General features: G+C 38.6%; 2 protein-coding genes across 2 annotated transcripts; one reads left to right on the forward strand and one right to left on the reverse strand.

Moving 5' to 3' along the window:
- Positions 1–490: 490 nt before the first annotated feature.
- Positions 491–1,553, reverse strand: LOC135717252 (uncharacterized). Its single transcript, XM_065239245.1, has 2 exons — positions 1,133–1,553; positions 491–1,069 (listed from the first exon to the last, which is right to left on the reverse strand). The coding sequence occupies exons 1-2, from the start codon at positions 1,542–1,544 to the stop codon at positions 666–668; spliced, it is 816 nt and encodes a 271-aa protein (XP_065095317.1). The 5' UTR covers positions 1,545–1,553; the 3' UTR covers positions 491–665.
- A 6,833-nt stretch (positions 1,554–8,386) lies between these two features.
- On the forward strand, positions 8,387–9,801 carry LOC135717260 (uncharacterized). Its single transcript, XM_065239252.1, has 2 exons — positions 8,387–8,930; positions 8,996–9,801. The coding sequence occupies exons 1-2, from the start codon at positions 8,453–8,455 to the stop codon at positions 9,634–9,636; spliced, it is 1,119 nt and encodes a 372-aa protein (XP_065095324.1). The 5' UTR covers positions 8,387–8,452; the 3' UTR covers positions 9,637–9,801.
- The last annotated feature ends 2,115 nt before the right edge of the window (positions 9,802–11,916 follow it).

Consider the following 11,916-nt stretch of genomic DNA (forward strand, 5'->3'; position numbering starts at 1 on the left):
AGCTTCTAAATGCAGATTTATATAAAAACATATACAGGATCAACCAACTTCCACGATAAGTGATGTTAGGGATTCTTTAAAATAGCTTCAAAACAACAAGGCAGCTGGGATGAATAATATTGGAGCGGAACTTATTAAATCGGTCCATGATTACTACTTGTCTTTCTTTGTCCGGCTAGGACCCAATCTGGTTAAATTATGGGTTACATATGGGTTGTTATATTGTTTTGAAAATTTTCAAATGCGCAGATAATCAAATTTACTGTTTGTTTTTATGATTGATCATTTTTTCCCATAATATCTATTTCCTTCTTAGAATGTGACAACAAACAAGATACAACACCCGAAGCACTAATTGAATCACGGCAGCATCCCTAACATCCTGCTAATATCAAACAAGAATCATGATGTTTCCCCCACATCTCGTTGCCCAACTCTCCTCGGCTGATGGGAAGTTCTTCAAAAAACGAAAGGAATGAGAACTGCGGTAAAATCAAGTCACGTAATATTTGAAAAGAGTTTGCACTTAATTTAAATTTAAACTAGGCAAATTTAATTCTGCTCTGCACATATCAAGCACACACACACGTCTCTTTTTTGTGCTTGCTCCTTCTCAGCATGTTGTTTGCGTTGGCTTCCACATGGTTTACCTATATTTGCGGTGTTTACGAACGTGCCTCCGGTGCACTAGAACCGGGGACAATCAAATACTCGTCGTAGTCCACAACACCGAGCCGCTCTCGGCCCGCTTCCAGTACTTTGAGCTTCTCCGTGATGGTACGCATTTTGAAACCCACTCCATCCGTCGATACGAAGCAGTGTTGCACATGATCGACCAGGGGCCTTAGCTGATCCATCGAATAGAGACGAGTCTTGACAAAGCGTTCCGGGTTGTTAACGAAGGACGATGCTTGATCCATAGGGAAAAATAGCTGTCCGGAAATTTGCGATAGACTGCAATCGGTAATCATGTTCTCCAGGTATCGCTCAAGGTATCGAACTGTGGCGATGTCTTTGGATTGTTCGCATTGCGAGGCACAAAAGCTTTCGGAATCGTAAAACAGTTTCTCTAGAACATACAATGCCGTTATACAGTGCCTCTGAAATCATACACTCATTCAATCACACTTACTATCGACAAAAACATACTTCCACGGTGACCACTTGATCTCCTGGGCCTTGACCTTCACCACGCGATACTTAATGGTATCGCCTAGCTTCACCTGCAGTTTGTCATCTTGAATTAAAAACTTTCCATCCACGGGACTGCTTACATTCCTACACAGGTCACAGTGGGACTCGTCTCTAGTTGGATTGACGTACAGCTCAACTCCGAAGCTCCGATATTTCGATTTGTACCTGGTCCAAACCTGAATGCCACTGGGTTCCAGAATTTGGATGTCTAATTTGGTTTGCCGGGAAAATACGATCCATTCGGGGAGCGGTGCGACGCCTGGTTGTTCCTGCTGCTGTGCATCGAAAAGTTGAACCGAGGAAAGTACTACGGTTGCGAAGAAAATTGTAGCCAATCGAGTGGCGACCATTGTTTTGAACTGATTTGAACGGAATGAAATGACGAAATGATGTCTGTTAGAAAGTAAATAAATTAATGGGACGCGGCAAGCATACGTGTTTGTTCTAAGTGTGTGTTAATGTTTGACACGCGATTGACGATAGAAACTGAGAGAATTTCTTTGCGAGATTTGTCTGATTCTGAGAATTTTGTTAGTTTAGTGCCGTTTTGTGGCTAGGTCAGATAATTAATTAATTAATTTAGCTTTATTTAGGAGGCTTTCAGCCTTAGGCTGGTTCGCCTCCAATAGGTCAGATAGAAAGATGCCATCTTCAGCAATGTTTCCTTGTTCGAAATATTTAAACAATCTGTATGTTTTGAATTTCAAACACATTGAAATTTCGGTGTCATTAAATATGTTCTGAGTCCAAGATTTTAAGATCAGAGAAGCAGAAAAAAAGATTAGCGTTTATAGTCCAAGGACTATTTTTGATCCCAAAGTTAGTTTGTGTGAGTGAGCTTTTACTCGCGAAAGGGTCTTGACGGATTGTCCATCTTTGACGGAAAGTTTATTTTTTGTATTAGGCTCGCCAGCCTTCCAAGTCGGGCACAAGACCTTAAAGAAGATTTGAATTAGTTTGGTGCCCTTTATCGTTACCTTCTTCTGCCCGGGGGTGGTGCCACAAACTCGGTCTCAATCACACGGATGCCGGAATACTTCTGGCCAATCTTCGTTTAGAAGATGGTCGCTTTTTCTTATAATCATTCTATAGCCACGTTTTTCCTTGCTTCAAAAATGCTATTGATACAATCAAAAGCTTTTTTGCACAATCTATCACGCTCGATTTTAATACGAATATCGTGGCCGTATGGCTCCCCCCGAATCCAAGCACGGGGTTTCGGGTTTTTTTTTTCAAGAATTGCAAACTCATCCAAAAGATGCTCCACACAATGTAATGTATCATGCTGCAGCAAATTTCTTATTTACAAAAATGGAAGATTTCTCCCAACGCTTCCAAAACTCAACTTATAATATTTCCACATAAGCCTAGAGCTTCGTTCTAGGCTTATCTAGTAGTAGTCACATAGTCACTATGAACGGAGTTCCAATTTCCTGGTCAAACCAAGTGAAATATCTTGGATTAATACTTGACCAAAAATTATCTTTTAAAGATCACATTGAGGGCATTCAAGCCAACTGTAACAAATATATAAAATGTTTGTATCCTATTATAAACAGGAAATCCAAACTTTGCCTGACGAATAAACTTCTAATATTTAAACAAGTTTTTAGACCGGCCATGCTTTACGCTGTGCCAATATGGTCTAGTTGCTGCACTACCAGGAAAAAAGCACTTCAAAGAATTCAGAACTAAGGTCTGAAGATGATTTTGAAGTTGCCTCCCTGGTACAGTACTACCGAAGTACATAGAATTTCGTATGTTGAGACTTTAGAACAAATGTCCAACAAAATAATTAGTAATTTCAGGCAAAAATCGTAGCAATCCTCAATTGCAACGATTAATTCCCTTTATACTTAGATAAGATTTAGCTTTAATTTTTAATTTTATGATATCAATTGTTACACTGACATGCAGGTTTAAAAAACCTGTTTAAAATACTGAATTGCCAAGACAGGAACAATGTAAAAATACTTAGATATATATCATAACAATTATGGATGGTAAGTTACTGTAGTAACTGGAGCACCTAGGTTAAAATTAAATGCAATTTATTTTGAATTTGAAACAAATAAAGAGTTAAAAAAAAAAATGCTGCAGAAAATGAGCGTTGAAAATTATTGTTTACCCCGTGCTTGGAATAGGGCCTCAGGGGGGACGAAGCCGTTCGACACCTTATATCCTGATAGGGGAGGTCTTGATGACGTCCCCCGAGGTTTTGATCGGGATTTTTTTTTCAGATTTGCCATGCCAAAATATGACAAAATTAAAAGTAAATATGAAAAAGTTTTTGGTTGGCATTGTGAATAATAATATTTACTTCTAAATGTTAACAAAGTGTTTTTTATTTATAGGTTCTTATAGCTATCAATAGATCTCATCTAATTTACCCAGATAATTTAAGAAAGAGCATTGATTATAGGAAAAATCTATGAATAGTGAAAAGTGAATGGAAGAATCGTCCATCGTACTTTTCGAAAACTCCTAAACATTGGAAAATAATGGACCTTCAGAAACCTAGAAATCCGAGGAACTTAAAGATATTCGTCATTCTTGGCAGTATTTATTGTGCGTTAAATCTACAGAGATTTTGGCACGAAAGCTCCAGAAACCCCACTGTGGTAGACAGAGTTGGGTTTGAAATAATAAATAGTATTTCATACTACATTCTGTTTATCATACTCACAACATCTGAAACTACAGGAACTCCATGAATTTGAGATTATTTCAAAAGTACCCTGACCTTAAACTTAAGGCTCCGTAAGTTAAGAAAGTTTCTGGAATTCACAGTTTTTATGATGCCCTGGATCTTCCTAGGAAATCTAGTTACACAAAAATTATCAGATTGGTCTCAAATTCGCAGAGATGATCTTGGATTATCTTCAGTTTTCAGAATTATTGGGATTTTCTGGTGTAACCGAAATTGAAGCATTTCTGTGAAACCCACAACCTGATTTCCTGGAGTACCAGTAAACATTACCAAGTTATGAAGCTGACCCTAGAGCCCCGAAATTGGTTCGAAAGCACTTGTAGTTGTGATATTTGAAATAATTAGGGATTGAGATATGAATATAACATATGTTGAAGTTCCAGATCACCACTAAATGAGGCACGGCTACTATTTGTAAATATTTGTAGATGTGACCTGAATCTGGACTCTGGAAGTCAGTGGATTAGATCTGTACATCACACCTTAATGGTTTTAAATAATCATTAAGTTAAGTACAGTGCGATGAGAAACTGACTGTTTATCGTCAGAATGTTAGAGGTCTATATCTGGTTGTCACTATGACGTCATTCTCTTCATGGAAACGTGGCTCAATAGACTGGTTCACATTTATATGGGAGTTTTTTTTTTTAATATTTTGTTGCCAACGGGCCAACCTAAAGATTTTAGTGGCACAAATGAAAATTTCAGCTGGCACTTTTGGTTTAAAGTTTATATGGGGATTTTGCTTGAAATGTATGAAAAAATAACATTTCTTCACTCTTTCGTGCATAGAATTTATTCAAAATGATCGATCAAGCTCAGAATTTCAGCACATGTAGCTTAAACTATAAGGATCAACTTTGGTCAAGACAGCATCACGATTCAAGTTAGTGTTATGAATATATTTATTCTTAAATTTTATGGGCTTTTTGTTCGTATATTGCAATAAACTACAGGCAGCTTATGCAACGTATTAACAAGATAACCACTAAAAAATTAAAGTTCATTATTTCTGCAGACCATCATCCAGACTCATGTATTTAGGAGAGATGAACACTCTCTGAATGTTTCTGCTATTTTTGACGTAACACGGGCCTTCGCTTTTGGTTTAATGTTTATACAGGGGATTTGGTGGAAATGTTCCTATACAAAATGCTCAGATACGTTCAAAGGCAAATATCTCAATAAAACTAACTGAATTCATGATGAAGTCTTTAGCAAAGTTGTTACTTATTGGTTGAACCACAAGCTTTGAAAATCTAAATCAAATCTAGAATAATGAAACTTTTTTATGATCGCAATGGGGTACGGGTGTAATTTTTTCATGTATTTTATTCAAATTCTCCATACAAAATTTAAATTAAAAGCGCTAGCTCATCTTACAACCAACTGAGCTGAAACTTTCAGAGAACGATTTTCTCACCTAAAGGGACAAATCTAGCGGTTAGCCCGTGAAAAATTAAAATTTTTGTATTTGTGGGTCAGTCTAGTGGCTCAATGCTTAAGCTGTCCAATTGTTCAGTTAGCATAGGGGCCAGTCATTTGTTACCTTAACGGAAAGTTGATTTAGGCAGTGTGGACAACCGATTAGATTGGAGCGATACATTCTCATCTTAGATTGAATGACCATGTGAAAGTACTTTTGACCCTGGGAGCAACCCTGACTGCTCAGTTTGTGGCCAAAAGCAGCGTGGGAGGAGGATGGTAGTTACTGGTGACGGCCATTTTAAATGGACAAAACTCGACTAGTGCATTGGAGGAATACATTAGAAACGAGACCGAAGGCAAGATAATTCTGATTAGATTGCACCATTTAAATGGGCACAGCAAGTGAGATTAGTAGAATTTCTTGTAAACTGGTTAAATTGGCCGCTTTGTCCGGATTGTCCCATTTGCATAACCTGAAGCTGGAGAGGCGTTGGATTCACTCATGCTAAGTTGAGTTAATTTGAGCTAAGCCATGAAGACTGAAACCATCCATTGCCACCCGCTCGAACAACAGTCGATCATTCCCAAGTAACAATTTTGGTTTTAAGAGGGTTCTTAAGACCATGATTTAGACTTGTAGCATGCTTTAAAACCTCGATAAAACTTGCAATGTTACTTGGGTTGTACTCCACGGCCACGTGTCCCGACAACTGAATTCAGAACACGTTGCAAATCTGTATATTTTCATTGAACATTGGGCTTATTCCATTCACTCAAAATCCCTTTCGTGCAAACATAAGTTACTATCAATTATACTGAAGATATCAGCTCTTGAGAATCAGTTGAAATAGAGTTCCACTGTGACTTCTGAACCACTGTGCAACAAATAGCCTCGTAAAAGATACTGTAAACGATACTGCACTCACTTTTAAGCTTGCCAATCTTTTTCACAACAAGCACTGAAGATGCACATCCGTTTTTTAAAATATGATCATCTGTTATGCATAATACGCGTTTCTTTCCTAAGGACATCAAATGGCACTGTGATCAGAGCTTCATCATCTTCGACAGTCAATCAGTAATACAGTGGGGGAAATTCGTTTAAACGCAATGTCATTTTTGCGTTTATTTTCAACACAAAAGATCGAGACAAAAAATCAAATATAGTTTGTCATAGCCCATCAGAAGTCTCGTATTTGAGAACACAATTTGAACGGAAGTTCATTGTGGTCTCTGAAAAAATCCAATAAAGGTGATTTTAGAGGGGAAATTCGTTTAAACGCACACTAACGTAAAGCCGCATTGAGCGTACCTATGCTCCTGTTATCTTGCGCATCTGTCATATTTACACTGTATAGCCCTCGTTCGCCATTAACACGAGTTTAAATTTGCGTTGCGCGGTAGTTGTTGCTTGTTTTCGGCAAAATGGGTAAAGGAAAGTATTTAAGCCAGTCGGAGCAAATACTGGTTCGAGAACTCAAAAGTCGCGGTGAGAGCAATCGCAAAATTGCACGTGTGATCCACAGATCGGAAGCAGCAATCAGGAACCTGCTGAAAAAAGGCAAGACGTATGGCGTAAAAAAGAAAACAAAGGGAAATTCGAAGATCACCAACCGTATCCGAAACCAAATCATACAAATGGGAGACTCTGGAAACTTCTCTGCTGCGCAAATCAAGCAAGAAATGGGGCTTTCCATTTCTAAGAGGCGTGTACGGCAGATTCTACATGGAAGTGGCCACTTAAAGTACACCAAAAAAGCAAAAAAACCCAATCTTCAACCGGCTCACATTAGCGCCAGATTGAATTTCGCTAAAAAATACATGTCTTGGACTACGGAATGGGACAATGTTATTTTTTCTGACGAGAAGAAATTCAATTTGGACGGCCCAGACTGCACCGCATATTATTGGCACGATTTGAGGAAATCTCCGCAGGTTAAGTTGAGCAGGAACTTTGGAGGTGGTACTCTAATGTGTTGGGCCGCTTTTTCGATCCATGGAAAGACCCCTATTGCCACCATTTCAACCAGGATGAATTCGGGAAAGTACTTGGAGCTTCTGGAAGATGTTTTGATCCCGTTTACTGAAGACGTTATGCCGGAAAATTTCGTATTTCAACAGGATAATGCAGCAATTCATGTCAGCAAGCAATCTTTGAAATGGTTTTCTGAACGAGACATCAGTCTTTTGGATTGGCCAGCTCGTAGTCCGGATCTAAATCCTATCGAGAACTTGTGGGGCATCCTGGCACGACAGGTTTACAAAGGCGGAAGGCAGTTTAAAACAGTTCGTGAACTTGAGTCAGCCGTAAGAGAAGCCTGGAGCTTGATACCTGATACAACTCTGCAGAAGCTGGTGAAATCAATGCCGAACAGAATTTTCGAAACTATTCAGAAAAACGGAAAGCAAACGAAGTATTAACTATTGTTTATTGTTGATTTTTGAACTGTGAACTCGATTTGATTAATAAAACTAAAAGTGCGTTTAAACGAATTTCCCCCCCAAAATCACCTTTTTTGGGATTTTTTCAAAAGTCATTATGAACTTCCAATCAAATTGTGTTCTCAAATACGAAACTTCTGATGGGCTATGACAAACTATATTTGATTTTTTGTCTCGATCTTTTGTGTTGAAAATAAACGCAAAAATGACATTGCGTTTAAACGAATTTCCCCCACTGTAGCAACCTAGCTTGTAATGCTTGTTTACTAGCACAGAGCGCATACATGAATGGATTTCAGATGATGTTCTTGGAACTGATAACGTTTTCAGATTTCCCGGTGAATCACCATTTGAATCTACCTAATTGAACGGCACCGGCATCTTTTTTGAAACACGTTACTCATAAAACCGACTGCAATGCGCATTTCAACAAGATCAGACCAATGATGTTTATTCACCTATACTAGTACTAGTTTATGTACTATATACTGCTTTCCAACAGACGGAACGCTTCCCTATATTGACCTATTGATCTTTCCTCTATATTCAAAACAAACCAGACTTCAACGCACACCAAATTGGTTCTTTGTATAAAAGAAAGCTTATTGCTCTTCGATCGCACAGTCATTCCCGGTTGGAAGTCAATAGTGAGCAGTGAGAATAATCAGCTCGTTCAAGATGAATATCAAGTTGATCGCACTTGTTGGTTGTATTTTGGTCCTGAGTTTGGTGGCTGGACATTGCGGAGGTGGTCACTACCATGGCCACCATCACGGTGGGCATAATGGACATCACGGTGGCCATAATGGACATCACGGTGGCCATCATGGGCATCACGGACGGCATCATTGGCATCGCCATGAACCGTTCGTGAACTTTGAAGTTCACGAACCGAAAGGATTAACGGTTTCCATGGTTCAACGGTCTCCGAACAGTACATTTTTCGGAATTGAGCTGTTAATTAACCAGGATCCAAAGAATGTCAATGAAACACATTGTGACGTTTGCCAGAACACCACGACGGTTACCTATGGGAAGTTTATCGTGGAAGACGAGGTAGTTGTCATCAAAAAGGGAGACGTATTGTACTACCAGGTTTTGTTGGGAGATAGCACTAATGTTACCCGTTTGCATCCGCAGCGATTGTGGGTCACTGGTAAGGAATAATTTCTTGAAATATGTGTATCCTGGGGTGAAATAATTAGACAAATTTGTTTTCAGACTCGATCATCAACAAGTGCAATTGTGAAACGACATCTGAGGACCCACATATTGACGTCCGCTTTGGACAACCTACTAAAAAACCGGATCATCGCCCATCTTTTGAAGTGACATCAAACCCACCAGAAGACGCAACAGATTTACCCTCGGAATTTGATGAAGAGGGTAATACACAACTGAATGAATTGTATTCCAATGAAAATGTCCTATTCGAGTGCGAGGTAGATCCCGCGACAAATCTGTGCCGTACGGCCAAGAGCGAAAAACTCACTCACTCCGACGGTGATCTCGAGCGTGAAGTAGAAATCCTGGAAGCAATTGTGGAGAAAATGAGGAAATCCTGTGGATCTCGTGGCACTACCAACTTGGTTCGGTTGGAGAAGTTTGATTTGGACATCAGCAACACGGAACAGGTAACGGACTACATCAGGTCTTCGTTTTCGATCAACCCGGAAATGCGACAGTTGGCCAACAGGATTCTTCGCGTACTGCCGGAAAGTGGTTCGCCGCGGGTCGTTCTCCTTGACATGACTAGCTACGCGGACAAGCAGAAGGTGTTGTACCACGCCCAGACGAACAATCTGAAGCACATAAGTGACTACGATTCGAGACGGTTTGGACGGCCTAGCCGCAGACATTAAAGCCATGATGGAAGAATAGAATGAGGTTCGTCAATTCAAGTCAAGTCGAGAAATCACAGTTGATGCTTCAAATTGAAATGGGATATGTGAAGGTCAAATGTTTTCTATGAAAGTGTTTACATCTAGTGATAGGATGAATCAAGTAAATAAAGCATGTCACTCAATAACTATCAGTTCAATTTCATGTATTGAGTTGCAGTTGTTTACTGTTTCGTTTGGTGTATACTTTAAATACTTCTCCTTGACCTTTCAGATGATCTCTTGTAAGTTGCTTACGGCTAAATTAAATCTCTTCACGTCGATAGTTAACCATCCAATTTTATTTTCTATACGATGAGGAGCCCCTTGCAATCAGTAGAAGTAGTGCAGTTCTGGTGGTTTCTTACTAAAATCTCCCTCCACTATTTCTGAGACCAGTAAAATTGCTTCAACTGGTGCCAACCCAAGTATCCGTTTGGGTTTTATGAGGGTTCTAAACACCATGATTTAGACTTGATAAATGCTTTGAAACCACGATCAAAAATGTGGAATTTTCTTTGGGAATGCATGTTTATTTATTTATTTATTTATTTATTTTTTCAAAACAGTTCCTACTGCATGGACTTTCCATAGTTGTGCGTTGTCTTGAAATGGTTGTCAAAAAGTCTAACTAGTAAACAGATTCGTTTGAAAGATAAAGTATTAGGATCAACACTCAACATTTTATCCTTAAATTAAATTGTAAAGTAATAAAGCAAGTGTATCATAAAGGCTGCACACTTAGAAATAACTAATTTTACACGTGACGGAATCCATCTTTGACATAAAGTATGAGATGTAAACACACATGTCATGTAAAATTAAGGGTTCCGAGACTGAAAAGTTCGATACTCGACGAAAACTACGTTTGATTGAATTGAATTTCGCATCTGTTATGACTCAATGTCATGTTAAAATTGACGCTCGTATATGTCAGTCTCAGAGCACCTAACTTTACATGAATTTGTCTAAGTATGTGGTCATATTTATTCATACCAACAATGAAAAAATACGATTAATTAACTACAATAATCACTAATGATTGTAAACATCATCAACAAAGAAAACTTAAACATCAAAATAAACGGGTCTGAGGGAAAGCAGCAAAAGCATATTTTACCTTTGACATGAAATTGATCAGCTTTTTACTTGATGATCAAGTTCATCCCTAATTTTACAAAATATTGGCTCAATTAAGCGACACATAATGAGAAAGTCGCTTATGAGCTTTCAATTTTGCTCTTAAAAAAAGGTGCCAATTGGTGAGCGGTGTTGAGAGGATGTAAACAAAGGAAAGGAAATTCATATTTTTCAAGCAAAACAACAGGAAAATTTAAAGTGATCGACTCCGCACCACTCAGGGACTTTCTTCGCAATATTTGCTTCCTCCTTCCTCAGTCTTTTTTGTATATGTATAAGGGTGAACTAAACTTGAAGTTTATATCTTCATAAAATTGATTCTATCACCCTGTCACATTATTTGACTGCTTCGCGCTTCGGTAGATCGAAATAACAAGCCCCAGAAGTTGCATTTGCTACAATTGAGTGTAGAAGGGGGATGCTATTTGGGACCCGATGAAAATAACTTTATATTGGTGATTTTGTAGCGATACATTCGAATGATTTCCATACGTTTTTGAAGATACTCAAAGATATTTAAGGTATTAGCTGTCAGTTTCTAAAAGTTCAAGATCTTTAAAAACTTTTAAAGCTATTGGAACGCAAATGACTCTTGAAGCTATACCTCTTCGCGAGCTTTTTAAACTTCCTAGGAATTTCAGTACATTCCGATACTTCTAGAGCAGTGCTGGAGTTATTGAACTCCCGAATAACTTCTGAAGCTGCGGAACATTTCAGTATAACGGAATCTTTCGCAATCCACTCTCGATTTTTCTAGAAATTCCGACACTATAAATAATGCCAGCATCTAGAATTTCAGCAAACTTTAGAACTCTTGAGAACTCCATAAAGATCCAGAAATATGAGAGCTTTCAAAACATTTGGCATCTCTAAGCTTGTAACTGGTGGGACACTCCCTGTCCAGCACTGCCCAACTAACATTTTCAGCTTTATAAGCCAACTTTTCCAGCGTTGTGCTGTAAAGTAGCTGAACAGAAGCTGCAGATACAGCTACAAACAGAAGCTAGCAAAATAGTTTTGGAGAGCGTTTACTCAACTTTTTCACAACCATTATTCAATCTGTTAGTAGCAGTGAATAACAACAGCCAAAAAAACGCTAATGTCTCTTTTATACACATACTA

This window comes from Ochlerotatus camptorhynchus, unplaced genomic scaffold (assembly GCF_037179485.1).
Source record: "Ochlerotatus camptorhynchus isolate MF236.1 unplaced genomic scaffold, CSIRO-AGI_Acam_v1.1 ptg000054l, whole genome shotgun sequence".
NCBI lineage: Eukaryota > Metazoa > Arthropoda > Insecta > Diptera > Culicidae > Ochlerotatus > Ochlerotatus camptorhynchus.